The sequence below is a fragment of the Megalobrama amblycephala genome, linkage group LG15 (assembly GCF_018812025.1).
Source record: "Megalobrama amblycephala isolate DHTTF-2021 linkage group LG15, ASM1881202v1, whole genome shotgun sequence".
Classification (NCBI taxonomy): domain Eukaryota; kingdom Metazoa; phylum Chordata; class Actinopteri; order Cypriniformes; family Xenocyprididae; genus Megalobrama; species Megalobrama amblycephala.
In genome coordinates this window covers 13,093,759-13,114,867 of record NC_063058.1, presented here as the reverse complement: position 1 = coordinate 13,114,867, position 21,109 = coordinate 13,093,759, and the positions used below count along the sequence as shown (strand labels likewise).

The following is a 21,109-nucleotide window of genomic DNA, read 5'->3' as shown; positions in this document are numbered from 1 at the left end:
TGTCCTTCTTTCTTCAATCGAAAATAAGTTAAGGTTTTTTATGAAAACATTCCAGGATTATTCTCCTTATACTGGACTTCAATGGCCTCCAAACGGTTGAAGGTCAAAATTACAGTTTCAGTGCAGCTTCAAAGGGCTTTAAACGATACCAGACATTCTCGAAAAAAATTTGAAGTCATTTTCGAAAAAAATGTAAATTTATATGCTTTATATAAACAAATGATCGTCTTCCAAGTGGTTCCGCAAAAACTGCACTTGTGTATTCTTCAAAAAGCTTACGCTGTATGTCCTACACCTTCCCTATTCAACTTACGGAACGAACGCAGCGCCAGTTCCATTTTTTTTGTAAGTAGAATAGGGAAGGCGTAGGACTTTGAAGCTGCACTGGAAATGTAATTTTGACCTTCAACAGTGGAGTCCATTGAAGTCCACTAAATGGAGAAAAATCCTGTAATGTTTTCATCAAAAACCTTAATTTCTTTTCGACTGAAGAGAGAAGGACATGAACATCTTGGATGACATGGGGGTGAGTAAATTATCAGGAAAATTTTATTTGAAAGTGAACTAATCCTTTAAAGAGACACAAAATGGTATTTATTGTTTGAAATTCTTTTAAAAAATTACAATATTTGAAAGCTGAGAATTTGTTTGTTTCATACCAAAAGTAACCTGTTTTGTCTTGTCTGTTGGCACATTGGCACTGTCCTCTTTGCTCCGCAATGTATTTTTCACTGTGTGAGAACGTGATGTGTGGCGTGATGCTAAGCTAACAAGATGTTTTGCATGTGAAGTGCACAGTAAACTCGAACCCCAATTGATTGCAGTTGAGGTTTGTTTAGTACAATGCTAAGCTAACAACAATATGTTTTGCTTGTGAAGTGCACAGTAAACTCGAACCCCAATTGATTCCACTTGAGGTTTACTTAACACAATGCTAAGCTAACAACAAGATGCTTTGCTTATGAAGTGCACAGTAAACATGAACCACAATTAATTCCATTTGAGGTTTATTTAGTACAATGCTAAGCTAACAACAAGATGTTTTGCTTGTGAAGTGCACAGTAAACTCGAACCCCAATTGATTGCAGTTGAGGTTTATTTAGCAAAATGCTAAGCTAACAACAAGATGTTTTGCATGTGAAGTGCTCAGTAAACTCGAACCCCAATTGATTTCAGTTGAGGTTTATTTAGCATAATGTAAAGCTAACAACAAGATGTTTTGCATGTGAAGTGCTCAGTAAACTCGAACCACAATCGAGTCCAGTTGAGGTTTATTTAACACAATGCTAAGCTAACAACAATATGTTTTGCTTGTGAAGTGCACAGTAAACTCAAACCCCAATTGATTCCAGTTGAGGTTTATTTAACACAATGCTAAGCTAACAACAAGATGTTTTGCATGTGAAGTGCACAGTAAACTCGAACCCCAATTGATTCCAGTTGAGGTTTATTTAGCATGATGCTAAGCTAACAACAATATGTTTTGCTTGTGAAGTGCACAGTAAACTCGAACCACAATCGAGTCCAGTTGAGTTTGAATTTTGAACACTGCCATAACAACTTGATACTCGAAGCATAAAAATGCATAGCACAGGCAACATTGAAGTAAAAATAAGTCATTTGTTTTGATTTGATTTTTCTTTATAATACTTGAATAAAATACATATCAACAGACTTTTCCATTGAGCTCATCGCAGTGCATTCTGGGACTGCATTTTCTGTGAATGATAAATGCAATGCCTTAAAATTTACAAGGTATCTTAGAGGGCATAATTTCTTCATACTTTTTAGACAAACCTTCATGTCCTATTTTTTGTAATAGAGCTATTATCTCAATAACACAAAGCGTGAGTGAACCAGCGAGAGTGAAAAAAGACAAATGTGTAGGCATTGTTAAGACTTTTTGTAACGCCGTTTATCATGATTACCCTGATCATAAATCAATGCCGTTATTGAGTTTGAGATATAGAGAAAGAGAAGGGGAATGATGTGTATTGATCGGAGGTTAAGCACTTTGCTTTTTAAGCAGGATAGTTCATCCTGTAGAAGCAGACATGAGTCTTTTCCACCCTTACAAAGCATTGATTAGATAAGGCATCTTATCTAACGGCGCATCTAGCAAACGCAAGAAAAGACAGACTTCTCCGCCAGCATCCATTCAGAGTGCACTCGCCTGGTTATGTCGAGTTGAGCTGAGTAAATGCTTTTATGCTGAAGAACTCCAACCTGCATAAACAAGAGCTGTTTCTTGAAACATCTTTTCTGAGAAAAAACTATTTACTTTCTATATGTTCACACCACGTTATTACAACATGGAGATTAACAACATACTGTACACTGGTTGTGCTATATGTTTTTTGATACACTAAAAGAACAGACTCAAAACAGTCATTTGTTTCGAGAATCAATCATGAATTAGCTTACAACTTGATACTCAGCATAAAAATACTGGTGGTGCTGTAGGTTGTTTGATTCACTAAAAGAACAGACTCAGAAGAGTCATTTGTTTTGGGAATCAATCTACTGAACACTGGTTGTGCTGTATATTTTTTGATTTGCTAAAAGAACAGAATCATTAGAGTCATTTGATTCAGGACTCAAGCTATTGTACACTGGTTGTGCTGTTTTTTGATTCACTAAAGGAAAAGACTCATAAGAGTCACTTGTTTCGGGAGTCAATCTACTGTACACTGGTCGTACCGTAGGATTTTTGGTTCACTAAAAGAACAGACTCATAAGAGTCAATTGGTTTGGGAATCAATCTACTGTACACTGGTCGTGCTGAATGTTTTTTTGATTCACTGAAGGAACAGACTCATAAGAGTCATTTGTTTCAGGAGTCAATCTACTGTACACTGGTCATGCTGTAGTTTTTTTGATTCACTAAAGGAACAGACTCAAGAGTCAATTGATTTGGGAATCAATCTACTGTACATTGGTCGTTCTGAATGTTTTTTGATTCACTAAAAGAACAGACTCAAGAGTCATTTGTTTTGGGAATCAATCTACTGAACACTGGTCGTGCTGTATATTTTTTGATTCGCTAAAAGAACACAATCATTAGAGTCATTTGATTCAGGACTCAAGCTATTGTACACTGGTCGTGCTAAATGTTTTTTGATTCACTAAAGAAAAAGACTCATAAGAGTCACTTGTTTCGGGAGTCAATCTACTGTACACTGGTCGTACTGTAGGTTTTTTGGTTCACTAAAAGAACAGACTCATAAGAGTCAATTGTTTTGGGAATCAATCTACTGTACACTGGTCATGCTGTAGGTTTTTTGATTCACTAAAGGAACAGACTCATAAGAGTCAATTGATTTGGGAATTAATCTTCTGTACACTGGTCGTTCTGAATGTTTTTGATTCACTAAAAGAACAGACTCATAAGAGTCATTTGATTCACTAAAAGAACAGACTCCGAGTCATTTGTTTTGGGAATCAATCTACTGTACACTGGTTATGCTGTATCTTTTTTGATTCACTAAAAGAACAGACTCATAAGAGTCATTTGTTTCGGGAATCAATCTACTGTACACTGGTCGTTCTGAATGTTTTTTGATTCACTAAAAGAACAGACTCATAAGAGTCATTTGTTTTGGGAATCAATCTACTGTACACTGGTCGTTCTGAATGTTTTTTGATTCACTAAAAGAACAGACTCATAAGAGTCATTTGTTTTGGGAATCAATCTACTGCACACTGGTCGTTCTGAATGTTTTTTGATTCACTAAAAGAACAGACTCATAAGAGTCAATTGATTTGGGAATCAATCTTCTGTACACTGGTCGTTCCGAATGTTTTTTGATTCACTAAAAGAACAGACTTATAAGAGTCATTTGTTTTGGGAATCAGTCTACTGTACACTGGTCATGCTGTATCTTTTTTGAATAACTAAAGGAACAGACTCATAAGAGTCATTTGTTTCCGGAGTTAATACTAATTGTCATTTTGAACTTGACTTAATTTGTCCTTTCTAAAAAAAAAAAAAAAGTGCTACATTTCTACTTTGTCGTAAAATAGATTAAAAGCTTCCTCTATGTTCTCATCTTCTTAGAAGTTTGATCATCTCAAAGTACTTTTACGGGAAACAGAGACACTTTCATCATAAGGATGACGAACATGAGACCTAAATCATGAAGTCTCTGATGGGCCTTCCATTAGATTAGTCCTGCTTATGTGATTGGATAATGATGTGATTGGAGGACAAATGGTGTGTGGGAAGACCAGGTGGCCTTAATGCCTGTCGAAAGGCAAAGACCGGAGGGAGGATGCAGAGATGGATTCCACTGGATGTGACTCACCCCTAAACACGACAGATCTGTTTCTGCCCTTTAACCGCAGAAAGATAGAGAGGTTGGCATATTCAAGAATTAATGAGGCGTCTGGCATTTCCACAAAAGTGCTGTGTCATTTTTGCCTGGAAATCCTGCCACATCAATGTATGACTTGTGGGGATGGATACCGATAGAGATTCAGTTTGCATCAGATTCACAAGCTCTCAGTTCGATTCAAGTGATTTAACTGTGATTTGTTTAGGTACTATATTTTGGTTATAGTGTCTGTTTTGGTATCATGTCAAAGAAATTCTCTCTCTGCTGATGCTGTAAATTATATAGTGAGGTGTTTCAGACTGATTCACACCAGGATTGATAACTGTAACGATAACTATAATGATAACTATATTAGCATTCACACCGACTGATGATAACATTCTGTTCATAAGAACATGCAGATGTTGTTCTTTAAACTCTAATTGGCTGTCAGTGTTTTTAGAGTTCATCAGCTCAAAAAAAAAAAAAAAAAAAAAAAATGGGAGTAATTCCAACGTTACAGTTGTAGTGTGGACTTCCATATTCCCATAGAATTAGAACTCATAAGAGTCATTTGATTTGGGAATCAATCTACTTTACACTGGTCTTGCTGTAGGTTTTTTTGATTCACTAAAAGAACAGATTCATAAGAGTCATTTGATTCAGGACTCAAGCTATTGTACACTGGTCGTGCTGAATGTTTTTTGATTCACTAAAGGAAAAGACTCATAAGAGTCTCTTGTTTCGGGAGTCAATCTACTGTACACTGGTCGTGCTCTATGTTTTTTTGATTTGCTAAAAGAACAGAATCATTAGAGTCATTTGATTCAGGACTCATCTATTGTACACTGGTCATACTGTAGGTTTTTTGGTTCACTAAAAGCACAGACTCATAAGAGTCAATTGTTTTGGGAATCAATCTACTGTACACTGGTCGTTCTGTAGGTTTTCTGATTCACTGAAAGAACAGACTCATAAGAGTCATTTGTTCTGGGAATCAATCTACTGTACACTGGTCTTGCTGTAGGTTTTTTGATTCACTAAAAGAACAGACTCAAAAGAGTCATTTGTTTCGGGAATCAATCTACTGTACACTGGTTGTGCTGTGGGTTTTTTGATTCACTAAAAGAACAGACTCATAAGAGTCACTTGATTTGGGAATCAATCTACTGTACACTGGTCTTGCTGTAGGTTTTTTGATTCACTAAAAGAACAGACTCAAAAGAGTCATTTGTTTCGGGAATCAATATACTGTACACTGGTTGTGCTGTGGGTTTTTTGATTCACTAAAAGAACAGACTCATAAGAGTCATTTGTTTCGGGAAACAATCTACTGTACACTGGTCTTGCTGTAGGTTTTTTGTTTCACTGAAAGAACAGACTCAAAAGAGTCATTTGTTTTAGGAATCAATCTACTGTACACTGGTTGTGTGCTTTGGGTTTTTTGATTCACTAAAAGAACAGACTCAAAAGAGTCATTTGTTTTAGAAATCAATCTACTGTACACTGGTTGTGCTGTGGGTTTTTTGATTCACTAAAAGAACAGACTCAAAAGAGTCATTTGTTTTAGGAATCAATCTACTGTACACTGGTCGTTCTGTAGGTTTTTTGATTCACTAAAAGAACAGACTCAAAAGTGTTCTGATCCCATTGTATATTCCTGATTCACTAAAAAAGAATCAGCTCATAACAAGTTTGTGAATCAGAATTGCTCTTATCACATGGTATATTTCTGATTTGCTAAACGAAACAACTCATATGAGTAACAAGTTTTTGAATCAGAAATGCTCTGTTCACTTGGTATATTTCTGATTCACTAAAAAGAACCATTTCATAAGAGTCATTTGTTTGTGAATCATGACTATACTGTTCACACTGTATGTTTCTGATTCTGGCTATAAGAGTGTTTGGTTTTTTAATCACACTACATTGGTCGTGTTGTACAGTATGTTGGTCTTTCACTTGAAATGCACCATTATTTTATTATTATGCCATTATTTTGTGGTACATAGTCTTTGTATTGCATCACATTAAACTTCACAAAAAGCAAACAAACATTCACAACTTGTGGTGGTGGAAAGATACAGGAAACCTAGTTTGATAATTAGCAAAAATATTAATTAAAAAAATTTAAGTCCCCCTGTAGTCAATAATTTTATCACTTAAAACTCATCTTTGATCACCAAAATTACTTATTTAAAAGTTTTTTTCCTGTGAAAAAAAATTCTTAATGCCTTAAAATAGCTTGAATGTAACTCTACACCCTTGCCTCATTTAATATACACAGATCTATGAATATGATAATTAGCCCCGCCTCCACTCACTCGCATGAGCTCAGACGAGATCCACTCGGTCAACTTACTGAGGTAAACACTGCACAATGGTATTCATTTTTACAACGTCGGACACATAACGGCAATTAATATGATTAGCGTTTTGCTTGACTACATTATCAATCAGCTAATTATGAGTTTGCTAATGTTACTCAAACCATGTTCACATTCACGAGTCAGAAAGCTGCCTTCTATCAGTCAGTGTCCTCCTTAGAAACGCTTTGAACAACTCAGAACGTCAATGGAGAAAGGCATATAGTTCATCATAACATTATAATATGCATCATACACCACCATATTGCTAAATCTATCAGATTTTTCAAATCAACAGAAAAATATAGTGCGATAACCTTCTTTTGAGACTCCCTTGCGCGGCCAATTAATGATATGCAAAAGCCTGCCTGTACATTGACGTGATTGGTTACAAGGTAGTTTGTGACGTCAGAAACACTGGCGATTTCAAACCATGGGTTTGAGACTAGTTTTAAATACTAAGCAATGTTGTTGACTTATGAATTTGCACATGGTTTGTCTTAAAGCATGTTAAAAACACCACATAAACATATAAACAACATTAAAAACTTGATTTTCACCACAGGGCGTCTTTAACAACAGGCCTTGGGATTTTAAGAACTTAAGTAGGGATTGTTCAAATGAGGATTGCAAAATCAATATTTTTCCTCAGCCCTAATGTCTTAAATTGACAATAAAAATGACAAACGCTTAGACCTTCATTGAAAGAGGGATCTGAGCCATATCTAGAGACCAAAAGGATCACAGAGACCCTGAGCTGTTTAAGTTTAAACCGTAATGCAGTTAATTGATGATAGCTGATGCTCCTTGGATTCTGAACTCCTACTCTCTCTGGAGACATCCGTCTGACGTCTGCTGTGAAGTGGCTGAGATCCCAGAAACCGCGCACTTCACACTAATACGGCATGCTACAAATATACAGAGCTGAAACTGTGTGAATCTTAATGATAGTGCCGCTGCCCGGGACTTTGTGGAGTTCATTAGAACGATGAAGTCAAAGTCAAGGGTGTCAACACTGCAGCAATGACTTGTGTTTAAAAGCCTAAGCAAGTCAGTCTATAAAATTGCCTGGATTCAACTCAAGCTCAATTTCAGATGAAGCATACATACTGTAGGCCTACAGCGCTGTTGTATAGGTCTGCCAAATCACTTTATGAATCAAAACATTTGCAAACGGGGCAATGCTGTTTCAAGTAACGGCTGCAAATATAGCCTATAAATTAAGTTGTCACTCAGTAGCCTCGCTTTCAGTTTGTTTAAAGTCATTGTTAATTAATATCTTGATATATGTTTGTGATGTTCAGCTTGCTTGACTTTCTTTTTTGGATTGATGTCACTAGTCCCTTTCCATGAACTTATTTCAAAAATATATTAAAATTAATTTCACATACATTAACTTTAATACATCTTTTCTATTTCGAGAATATTTTTATTTTTTGAATTAAAATTCATTTTTACTTTTAGGGTGCATAAAGTCAGAAATGTCAGGATAATACAGTTGTCCTGATATTATAATGAAAAGCCTCAATAAATTAATTCAATTATTGCAAAGAATATATATATATAATTTTACAGAGTAGATGCTATTTTTAATTTCATATATATATATATATATATATATATATATATATATATATATATATATATATATATATATATATATATATTTTTTTTTTTTTTCCTTAAAATTAAAAATAGCATCTACTCTGGTGAAGTCAGACTTCAGTAGCACTGTGGTCCCATCTGACTTTGCTGTCAGTACAGACACTGTGTTTTCCTGGCTATTTTTTCATATCCTGCTAAGGGAGGCGAAGCACCCATCAGACCATCTAAATTATTGACAAAAGCACTAGCCCGCTCTGTTTGAGAAGAATCTGAAGTTTGAGCATTTTGCTCAAATGCTGTATTGTATATTTTCTGTTTTGTCACTTGCTTCTGATGTCAAAGCCACGTTGTGGAACCAGATAAGCATTTTGCTGTTTGTTTCTGTGCTGAAGTGTTGTTCTGTTCAACAAAATAAAGTAAAATGACTTGTGACAGATCTTGTTGGCACAGAGTGTGACGGTAATGAGGTTGTTAGATTCTTCCTCACATTCATCTTCATGTCTGAGCTCGACTCGACACAGTTACTGAGAGACTGAGTCAGAGTTTGCAATTAGTCAGACAATTAGGAGCTTGTCCTCTATATCGCTCTCTCTCTCTCTCAGCCTGACTGTGGCTCTATTCATCATCTCCTGGATGTGTGAATGAGCAAACACACACACACACACGCACACACACCTCTGAGACAGTCCTACACGCTGATTCAGAGTAAACTCCAAGCGTTTATAATGAACTGTGAACCTACGAAGAATAGCAAATGATGTAATCCGTTAAAAGCTGTTTATAGTCACTGAACTGTTTTTACATAGTCGAGCTTAAAAATAAAATGGCACCATTCACTCCCATTATAAAGCTTGGAAGAGCCAGGATATATTTAATATAACTCTGATTGTGTTCATCTGAAAGAAGAAAGTCATATTCACCTAGGATGACTTGAGGGTGAGAAAATCATGGGATAATTTTCATTTTTGGGTGAACTGTCGCTTTATTTTTTTTGTAACGTTTGACATAAGTTAGCTCCACGCTATGCTCATCAGAAGCAGAACTTGCCCCCATCTTGGAAGTGACGTCAAATGACGCATCTCGCTGAGGTCGGGGTTCATCAATATGCCCCGAGTTCACAGGTCTGATGTCCGACTTCAAGCTACATTCTAGACGTTATTTCCAAGTAGGAGGTGGAGAAAATCCAAATTCTGATTCGTTAAACGCAGCATTAGTTAACTCCCTAGCATTAGCTAAAAACTGTAAAACATTGTACTGTATCTCATTGTAGACTTTCATGTTATCACTTAAAATACATTAATGGAGATTCTATAGGTGTGTTATGTTGTGTTCAGTCAGCATGATGTTAGAATTGTTGCTAAGCTTACAGTTCAGTATATTACGAAGCATAAAAAATACATAGCACACATACTGAGTAAAGGTGTGGTCACATTAGTGAAATTTGGGTGACATTTCTTGGGCTGAAAAAGATCTGTTGTTAATGGTTTAGAATCCACTTTCAAACCATTGTTTAATGCAGTGAATTCACATGACCAGTGATGCAAAATCTGTTAAAATTTGTCACCCTTTCTCAAAAATCCTGTACATTGAAGGTGAAGTTACTGAAGTACTGAATTAATTCTACTTCCTTTTACTCTGGAGTCTTGGATGAAAAATTTACCTTCTCGTATATGTGTTCTAGGATTGCCTTTTTCTAAGGATTAATAATAAACTTGGCCTTAGACTTTTTATAGTTTAAAGCCTTTTTGATGGTGAGGCCTAAAAATGTTGCCTAGCTGGGAAGCTCACTATAGGTTTCAGAACAGAACAGTGAAAGATCTTCCTATTTCCTGCATTCCACTCTACTTTATGAAGGTCCTCTTTGTTTTGGCACGATGCCGGCACACCTGCTGTGATTGATTGTAGTGTGGAATATAAGACGGGCAGAGCGAATCAGTCGGTGTGAAGTCGAGGAAATTGCACTGTCAACGACACCCTCCTCCGACCGTAATTCTCAATCTGAGAGCTCTCGGCCCACTCTCGCTCTTGAGAATTTCACCTTTTCCCTCTGAGAGGGTCTATTTTCTACTTTTACCGCAGACTTTATCACACTTCCTGTTTTTCTCATTCACTCAACACACTTTATCAGATTCTCATTTCTGTCTCTTCATCTCTTTCTAGTTTAAATGATGGTTTCCTTTCTTTCAATAATTTTACAGTACATTACTGCAGTATTTAAATTATGAGGGTACGAGACCCCTTAGTGCCAGTCTTACTGTATCTCAGAGTGTCATTTAAATTTGTTTTCAGGCAATTGCTGTTACGGTACTGGTGTAGTAGAGATGAAGCATACACGGATATCCACAATGCAGGGTACTTTAATCAAACGAAGGAGAGATTTACACACAATACACGTTAGTTTAACAATAGGACAGACAAGGAGTGAAGGGAGTGAGTCCAATATAAAGGGTGTGCTGATGATCAGGAACAGGTGCAGGCAATCCGTGATGAGGAGGAGAAGACGAGGGAAGTGAGTGCAGGTGTGGAGAACAGGAGGATCATGGGTAATGGAGTCCGGGAGACAAGGGATCTGTAACAATTGCCTGATGATACATATTTTGATAAATATGTATTTAATAACATCAGTGTATAAATATATTTTGATTAAAATATATATATATATATATATATATATATATATATATATATATATATATATTTAAATTTATATTAATTTATACTTAAATTTTTCACTCTTTGTTATATTGCAGCCATTTGCTAAAATCATTTAAGTTCATTTTTTTTCCTCATTAATGTACACACAGCACCCCATATTGACAGAAAAAACACAGAATTGTTGACATTTTTGCAGATTTATTAAAAAAGAAAAACTGAAATATCACATGGTCCTGAGTATTCAGACCCTTTGCTCAGTATTTAGTAGAAGCATGGATTTGGGGATCCTCTGCCATTCCTCCTTGCAGATCATCTCCAGTTCTGTCAGGTTGGATGGTAAACGTTGGTGGAGAGCCATTTTTAGGTCTCTCCAGAGATGCTCAATTGGGTTTAAGTCAGGGCTCTGGCTGGGCCATTCAAGAACAGTCACGGAGTTGTTGTGAAGCCACTCCTTCATTATTTTAGCTGTGTGCTTAGGGTCATTGTCTTGTTGGAAGGTAAACCTTCAACCCAGTCTGAGGTCCTGAGCACTCTGGAGAAGGTTTTCAGGATTTTCCAGGATATCCCTGTACTTGGCCGCATTCATCTTTCCCTCGATTGCAACCAGTCGTCCTGTCCCTGCAGCTGAAAAACACCCCCACAGCATGATGCTGCCACCACCATGCTTCACTGTTGGGACTGTATTGGACAGGTGATGAGCAGTGCCTGGTTTTCTCCACACATACCGCTTAGAATTAATGCCAAAAAGTTCTATCTTGGTCTCATCAGACCAGAGAATCTTATTTATCACCAGCTTGGAGTCCTTCAGGTGCTTTTTAGCAAACTCCATGCGGGCTTTCATGTGTCTTGCACTGAGGAGAGGCTTCCGTCGGGCCACTCTGCCATAAAGCCCCGGCTGGTGGAGGGCTGCAGTGATGGTTGACTTTCTACAACTTTCTCCCATCTCCCGACTGCATCTCTGGAGCTCAGCCACAGTGATCTTTGGGTTCTTCTTTACCTCTCTCACCAAGGATCTTCTCCGATAGCTCAGTTTGGCTGGACGGCCAGCTCTAGGAAGGGTTCTGGTTGTCCCAAACGTCTTCCATTTAAGGATTATGGAGGCCACTGTGCTCTTAGGAACCTTAAGTGTAGCAGATATTTTTTGTAACCTTGGCCAGATCTGTGCCTTGCCACAATTCTGTCTCTGAGCTCTTCAGGCAGTTCCTTTGATCTCATGATTCTCATTTGCTCTGACATGCACTGTGAGCTGTAAGGTCTTATATAGACAGGTGTGTGACTTTCCTAATCAAGTCCGAATCAGTATAATCAAACAGCTGGACTCAAATGAAGGTGTAGAACCATCTCAAGGATGATCAGAAGAAATGGACAGCACCTGAGTTAAATATATGAGTGTCACAGCAAAGGGTCTGAATACTATATATATAATATTAGAGTGGTCTTTATTATTAATTATAATTTGAATCCTGCATATATATGTTACAGTTGCTGTATATCAAAGAACGACAGAGATGAAGATAACGATACGAGCAAAACTTTAATAAAACAAAGGAGATTCCAACAAGGTATGACAGCGTGTACACATAAACGAGAACAGGCAAGGAGTGAAGGAGAACACTGGGTATATATACAAGAGACCAACAAAGAGAACTAAACAAGGTGATAAGATAATTAACTAGACACAGGTGGATCAAATGAATTCAATTCAATTCAATTCACATTTATTTGTATAAAAAACATAAACACAAGCAAAAAATTCTGTCAAATGTACAAAAGTAGTGCTCCAGTACAGGATTTAAGTTAAATATAGCCTAAATATAAAGTTATAAACTTTAATTTTCCCCTTAACCCAAATTGCTTTTCTCTGGAACAAGTAATAGATTAATAAGACAAAAGACTGCCCGTTTGATATACCACAAATGAATTATATTTTTAAACACTAACTACATAAGAGCCAGTGGCAAATTCCCGAAGGACTGGCCGAGATTAAGCTGTTCTCAGCGGGTACACGAGCACTGAACAGCCGCTGACGGCCTGGAGCTCGCATCTGCGAAAGTGTCAAAACAAATAGTAAAATAGGCGCTATGTTTATATGTGAGTCACATATTTGAGGTCTATATAACCACATTCTCACCAAAAAAAAAAAAAACATTACATTTTGTGACAAAACAACAGTAGTATTTATAAAAAAATATAGTAGATTTGCTCCACCGCCATGACAGTCTCCGCAAGCGGAGTGATACAATTGGTGAAACGGTACCAATGCTGATACTGGGAGAATATCGCACAGCTCTCAGCCAATCAGATTTGAGAACCAGAAAGAACTGTTGTATATAATATAATAGAAAATAATAATATAGTGGTCTCTGTCATTAAAATTTGAACCCTGCATTATAGAGCAGCTATATGTAGGCGGTTTCTCCATTTCTCTTCATTTTGATTTTTATCTCTTTCTCACATCTGTTCTATTTGCTCTCAGTATTTCATAGGCCCACTGGAGCAAACAAGACATTTGCGTTAGCATCTGAGCAGAATTATGTCTCATGCATTAGCAGCGCTCATGAATATGCATGAGCAAATTTACTCATCAGGGGCCTCATGTTGCAAATATCATCTCTCAAATTACCAGGGCACCAAAAAACAAATATAAAATAATTAGTGCATGTAAATAATAATATGGAGCCTCACCCCAAAGATTTTGGCTGTGCTTTAAATACTGTGTTGTTCTCTGTAAATGACATCAGTGCTGTATTGATAGGAGAGTGACAGATCGAGTCACACCCTTGAGTGATGTTTGTAATGTCACATTTGGAGGTGTAATAAGGTGTGAAATCAAGCAGGGCTCTAATTGTGCTGGTCTAACAGCAGATGTGGCCCATTTGAGGAGATGTGATTTTGATGAGATGAGTGCCATAGCAGAGCGCATAAGATTCACAGAGAGCAACTCACACATACACAACCAACACAGGTGTGTTCAAACTCTAATATCAATTTAAAACACGATAGATGATACTTATACAATATTATATGATATACACCACCGTTCAAAAGTTAGGTGAAAATCAATACATTTAAATTCAGCAAGGATACATTAAAATAATTAAGGAATCAAGGTTTCCACAAAAATAGGAAGCAACACAACAGTTTTCAACCCTGATAATAATCAGAAATGTTTCTTGAGCGTCAAATCATCATATTTGAATGTGATATGTGACTGTGAAATAATTAACCTGAAAATTCAGATTTGCATCACAGGAATAAATTTCATTTTAAATTGTATAATATTTCACAATATTTACTCTTTTTGATGTAAGTGAGAATAAAAGACTGTTTTCAAAAAATCTTACTGACCCTAAACTTTTGAACAGTAGTGTAGCCCATGCGACATAGTATGAAATAATATGATATAATGATAAATATGTTGCAATATGATGCTACACAAAAATGATGTATGAAATAATACAACACAATATACATGTTATTTATATGATATTAAATGATATGCTACAGAAAAAATGCATAACGAATTGATATATGACAGAAAACAATATAGTGTTGTCCCATACTACATACAGTAAAATATGTTATTAAACTTATTACATAATATATAATATGATGTGTTACAAAATATGACGCAATATAAAACACTACAATATTATGAACTATGATGTGATACATTATGACATATGATGTGACACATGACAATAAATATATGTTATGCCGATGTATATATAATACTAAACAATGCAATATATTGGTCAGCCATCAGCACAGATCCTCAGCAAAGACCATGGGAACCAGAAAATTGGATTAAATATTCTAAATGATATCAATCTGACTTGTGATGCAGACTAATGACATGACTGTTTTCACTGTTTTTATAGCTAAATTGATCTCATTTCATAATTTGTAATCTTTACACAGATATTGAACGGAACTGAATCAACACTGAACTGATTTCAGCTGAACAATGACAGTATTTTTTTTATTTTGTAGGTATATATATATATATATATATATATATATATATATATATATATATATATATATATATATATATACATATAAAGATAAATCGAAGAACAAACTGGTGTGACGTAATTTCAAACAAAATCAGGCCAAAACGAAGTTAGTTTTGTGTTCGCTTTGGGAGTTCGAAACAGCTTGCCAAAGCGATCTTTCCGGAAAAGTCCGCTCTGGCTGGTAAACATCTTCGAACTACCATTGGTCTGTGGCGATGATGTAATAGGTAGGTGTGGCTCTGAGGCTCCGCCTACTTTGACATGGAAATCTTCTCAGGTTCATTTCTTCTGATCAGTCCATAGAGGTCAGACGACCACAAGTAAAAACATGAACACACTGGAGAGATGCTTTATAGTAGAAAATTAAGTTGTAATTCTAATTGAAAGCAACTCTGAGACTGTTTTCATGTTTAAAGTGTTAGTTCACCCAAAAATGAAAATTCTTTCATTTATTACTTACCCTCGTGCCATTTTACACCCGTTAATCTTCGGAACACAAATTAAAATATTTTAGTTGAAATCTGATGGCTCCGTGAGGCCTGCATAGGGAGCAATGACACTTCCTCTCTCAAGATCCATAAAGGTACTAAAAACATATTTAAATCAGTTCATGTGAGTACAGTGGTTCAATATTAATATTATAAAGCAACGAGAATATTTTTGGTGCGCCAAAAAAAAACAAAATAGCGACTTATTTAGTGATGGCCGATTTCAAAACACTGCTTCATGAAGCATCGGAGCATAAATGAATCAGCGTATCGAATCATGATTCAGATCGTGTGTCAAACTTCCAACGGCTGAAATCACGTGACGGTGGCGCTCTGAACAGCTGATTCACTGATTCATTTATGATCCGATGCTTCCTGAAGCAGTGTTTTAAAATCGGCCATCACTAAATAAGTCGTTTTATTGTTTTTTTTTGTTTTTTTTTTGGCGAACCAAAAATATTCTCGTTGCTCTATAATATTAATATTGAACTGTACTCACATGAACTGATTTAAATATGTTTTTAGTACCTTTGGCCTCACTGAGTCATCGGATTTCAAATAAAATATCTTAATTTGTGTTCCGAAGATTAACGAAGGTCTTACAGGTGTGGAATGGCATGAGGGTAAATAATAAATGACAGAATTTCCATTTTTGGGTGAACTAACCCTTTAACCCTTAAATGCATACCTCGGGTCTTTAGTGACCCGGGATGTCATTCACTACCCTCCTCCTCTTTCATTTTTTAAAGTTAGACATCAACCTTCTTGGTATTCCTCAATCAATTCATTGTAAAGAATATAACAAGAAAAAAATTATAAAATTATAAAAATGCCTATTTTTGTATTCATTTTTTGTAAAAATTGTATAGGGTCGCAAACGATAATTGAATCTTAGATGACGGAATAAGTGCAATTCATCTTTATTCCACAAGGTGGCAATGTCTGATACACAATGCTGAAGTGACGACTCATTCAGACGGAGAACAAAATAATAAGAAAAACATGAAATGGCTCAGTGATTTACTGCAGAGCGAGTACTGAACGCAATCAAATATGACTGTAACTGTTACTGGAATCTGGTGAAGCTGTTAGCGATCGAAATATTGATTTTGAAGATGTTGAAAATTATATAGTTTTGAGAATATGTTTGAGATTGCGAATGGGCTCATATTCGTGACCTCAAACATAAAACTAGCCCATTATTTGCTGAATTTACTGGGAAATGAGCTCTGATGAGGACAGTGGTCATGGCATAAAATATCTGCTCAAACTGAGCCCTTTCAAGCTCCAAAAGTTAACAAAATACGATTTATTTTATTCTTCTGTAATTGTTACTCTAATATCAGAGGAGTTTTATATTATTGCGACAGGTAGAAATCCTTCCGTGTTAGATATAGATCCGGGTCGATATAGACCCGAATATGTAAGAATGATTGGCAAAACAGTCATGCATTTAAGGGTTAATACTGTAAAGCTGCAGCTTTTAAACAATCTATTGTATAAAGTGGTATATAAATAAACGTGACAGAGCGGCACTTAAGAAAATTCATGTCACGTTTATTTATATACCACTTTATACATTTTCCACCATAAAGCGGCTCTCCAGTTTTTTTACTCGCGGTCGTCTGACCTCGATGGACTGAACAGAAGAAATGAACCTGAGAAGATTTCCATGTCAAAGTAGGCGGAGCCTCAGAGCCACATTTGCAGAGCTCGTGCAAACATCCACATCACTATGATGCTTTCTTAACTACTGTTTTCTTATTGCTGTAATTTTTTTTGCGTTTTTATGTTGTTTTTGAAAGGAAAGCACACGGCATAAATTTACATATTCATCTAAACGTCACTCTCAGCAGTGTGTGTGGTGTCGGGATGATCGCTAACAGTATACCACTGCGTATTGCAAACTTATTTTTACCCCAAAGCGATGAATGAAAATGAACTTTGCCCTGAATATATTGGGGCCTTAAGAGCTGCTTTACGGCAGAATTGAATTGTTTTTGCATCATTGAATTGTTACTTTCCTGTTTATCACTGTAAAGCTGCTTTGAAACAATCTGTATTGTATAAAACACTATAGAAATGAAGGTGACTTGAAATAGGTCAGACTATAAATTCTGAGTGTAAGTTTGAAGGCATTGTGAAATGCATGCAAACGTGGTTTTACATTCTATATTAATATTTAGTCGTTTTTGTGTTGCGACTCTTGACTATTTTCCCAATTATAAGTCTTAATAAATGTAACTGTATTGAACATTGCTGGGTTTTTTTTTGTTGTTGTTGTTGTTGTTGTTGTTGTTGTTGTTTTTTTTTTTTTTTTTTTTTTTTTTGGACATATAAATGGCTAATGTTGCCATTTTCTAAAAGTAATAATCCACTTTATTGCTTTTAATAAGATTTGGTACAATGTTACATTATAGGATATGATAAGATACAATATGATATGATAATGCAGTAATAAAAATACAGGACTTACAAATGAAAGACATTAAGATTTCATGTTCATTCTTTCCCTTTCAGTCTCATGGCCTCCAGACGATACTACTTTGAGATTCTCCACAAGCAGGACGACAAAGGCTCGGATCACGTTGAAGTCGGGGTGAGTTTTGAATTGGCTAAATTTGCACATGAAGGAAGAGCTGGATCCAAATGCAGATAGTAGGCTTTAATAATAAAATAACACAAATATACACAGCTGAACACACGGAACAGAACTAAGTAAAGCTAGCAACATTACAGCCATTAAAAGACAAGACCTGTTACTAGACGACAAGAGCAGTCCTCCTTAGGCTAGACCGTCCCATTTAACAACGCTCGGTTGCGGACCTCGAAGGCATGTCCTTTGAAGGATGCTGCCTCTGAATTGGGATGCAGATAGGAACAAAATACAGGTAGTGAAACACTGGACTAATGGGTGTAAACAGAAAATACATATCAAAATAAAAGTCCTTAAAAGGATAGTTCACCCAAAACTGAAAATTATCTCATGATTTACTCACCCTCTAGCCCTGGTGTATATGACTATCTTTCTTTCATACGAACACAGTCTGAGTTATATTAAAAAAATATCCTTGCTCTTCCAAGTTTTATAATGGTAATGAAGGGGGCGTGACATTTTGAAGCCCAAAAAAGCACATTCATCCATCATAAAAGTAAACCACATGGCTCCAGGGGGTTAATAAAGGCCTTCTGAAGTGAAGCGATGGGTTTTTGTAAGAAAACTATCTAGGGCTGCAACAACTATTCGATAAAATCGATAATGAAAATCATCGACAACAATTCTCGTTATTGATTATTTGGCTCCGCCCCCCGTGCACGGAAGACTTCAGAGTCAAATTACAGCATTGAATAACTCATTTCTGTGGACCAAAATGTATCTAAACATAGTGGAGGAAACAGAGTGAGCTGCTGCGGGAAAGGTACGAGATCAAAGCTGATCAAAACATGACAATTATTTATTTTAAACTTCAAGCTAATGCATTAGCGTAATGGCTTGCCCTGTCAGGCGCTTTGACAGATACATGTGCGTCAGCGCAAAATGTTAATTCTACGGCTATATCCTTATCTGTAAATGTTACAAATCCACGCAAGCATTTACATTTTGCATAAAGGATTGTCCTCACAGTCTGCGTTCAACTTCAAACTTTACTGAATGAGCGCCGGCGCGCACCCGCGTCAGACAGACGGAACGTGGGAGAGAGGGAGACTATTAATATTCAGCGCAAAAATATTCATTTTGCTGAAATATCTGTTGTTTAAAGTTAAATTTAGATTTAAAAATCAACATGTCATTCAAGTATTTTATGATGGTAGTAACTGTAAAGGGAGAACTAATTGAAAATAAATGTAAGACGTTTCTTATAGCCTATTTACAGGATAAAGAAATGACAGTAAGAGGTTGTTTTTTTCAGGTGCCATACAGTCAATATGAACTGTTAAGATTTTTTGGATATTATGTGTGAATATTATTTACAAATTATTTCGTTGTTTCAGTTTGTTATTTTCCTAATAAATGGCAATACCATTTTTTAGTTTCAAACAAGTTTTTGATCGATTCCTAAAATATTTGTGTTCTCTCTTTATGACAGGTAGTGTAATAAATGACTGTATGTTTTCATAGGATTAGGATTTTTATCCGATTAATCGAAAAAATAATCGGCCAACTAATCGATTTATCAAAATAATCGTTAGTTGCAGCCCTAAAAATATCCATATTTAAAACTTTATAAACTATAATAATTAGCTTCCAGTAAACAACCATATGCTGTTTACAGTGAAAGAGTAACCTCTGACTCGACACATGACGCAATGACAAACATGGAAGCGCAGAGGATAGAGCAAAACAAAACACCAGTCATGAATTAGAAGTCTAAAACAAGAATTTTTAAAGAGAAATGTCAGAAGATTTCAATATAAGAGAAGAGGAGCTTGAGTTTGTTGCCCAGCTCTATTTGTTTGAACCGCAAGAGACGTCTACTCTCACTTAAACTTACGCTACTCCAACATTCTACAACATACATCGCATCAGAAGTGACACTTTTGGCGTAAACCAATGTGTACAACCATCTGCTGGAATCTAGTTATTTTAGTTTATAAAGTTATTTTAGTTTTTTTTACAAAAACCCACCGCTTCGCTTTACATATTGGGTGAACTATCCCTCTAAAGATGCCCTTGATTCAAAAATTGAATTTACCTCGGCATAGTTAAATAACAAGAGTTCAGTACATGGAAAAAACATACAGTGAGTCTCAAACTCCATTGTTTCCTCCTTCTTATATAAATCTCATTTGTTTAAAAGACCTCCGAAGAACAGGCAAATCTCAACATAACACCAACTGTTACGTAACAGTCGGGATCATTAATATGTACGCCCCCAATATTTGCATATGCCAGCCCATGTTCCCAACATTATGAAAGGCATTAGACAAGGGCAGCCAGTATAAACGTCTGGATCTGTGCACAGGTGAATCAACAGACTAGGTAAGCAAGCAATAACAATAGCGAAAAATGGCAGATGGAGCAATAATAACTGACATGATCCATGATATCATGATATTTTTAGTGATATTTGTAAATTGTCTTTCTAAATGTTTCGTTAGCATGTTGCTAATGTACTGTTAAATGTGGTTAAAGTTACCATCGTTTCTTACTGTATTCACGGAGACAAGAGCCGTGAATACACTTGCAGTCTGTATAATTCATAAACACAACTTCATTCTCTATAAATCTCTCCAACAGTGTAGCATTAGCTGTTAGCCACGGAGCACTATCAAACTCGTTCATAACCAAATGTAAACATTCAAATAAACACTGTACTTACGCGATTAGACATGCTGCATGACGAACACTTTGTAAAGATCCATTTTGAGGGTTATATTAGCTGTTTGAACTTTTTTTTTATGTTTTTTAAGGCAAGCGCGAGCTCCGTGGGCGGAAAGCACGAGCAATTAAAGGGCCAGCAGCCCTGAATCGGCTCATTTATAATGATGCCCCAAAATAGGCAGTTAAAAAAATGAATTTAAAAAAATCTATGGAGTATTTTGAGCTGAAACTTCACAGACACATTAAGGGGACACCTTAGACTTATATTACATCTTTTAAAAAAAAGTTCTAGGGCACCTTTAAACACAAAACAGGGGAAACAGGACAGGATTTGAAACAC

General features: G+C 36.1%; 1 protein-coding gene across 1 annotated transcript in view; it reads left to right on the top strand.

Annotated features, from left to right (window-relative positions):
• The window catches only part of b4galnt4a (beta-1,4-N-acetyl-galactosaminyl transferase 4a), a 211,140-nt gene that overhangs the window by 152,203 nt on the left and 37,828 nt on the right, over positions 1 to 21,109 (top strand). The window contains exon 8 of the mRNA XM_048158247.1: positions 17,967 to 18,045. Coding sequence (XP_048014204.1) covers positions 17,967 to 18,045 — 79 coding nt within the window. The remainder of the gene's footprint in view (positions 1 to 17,966; positions 18,046 to 21,109) is intronic.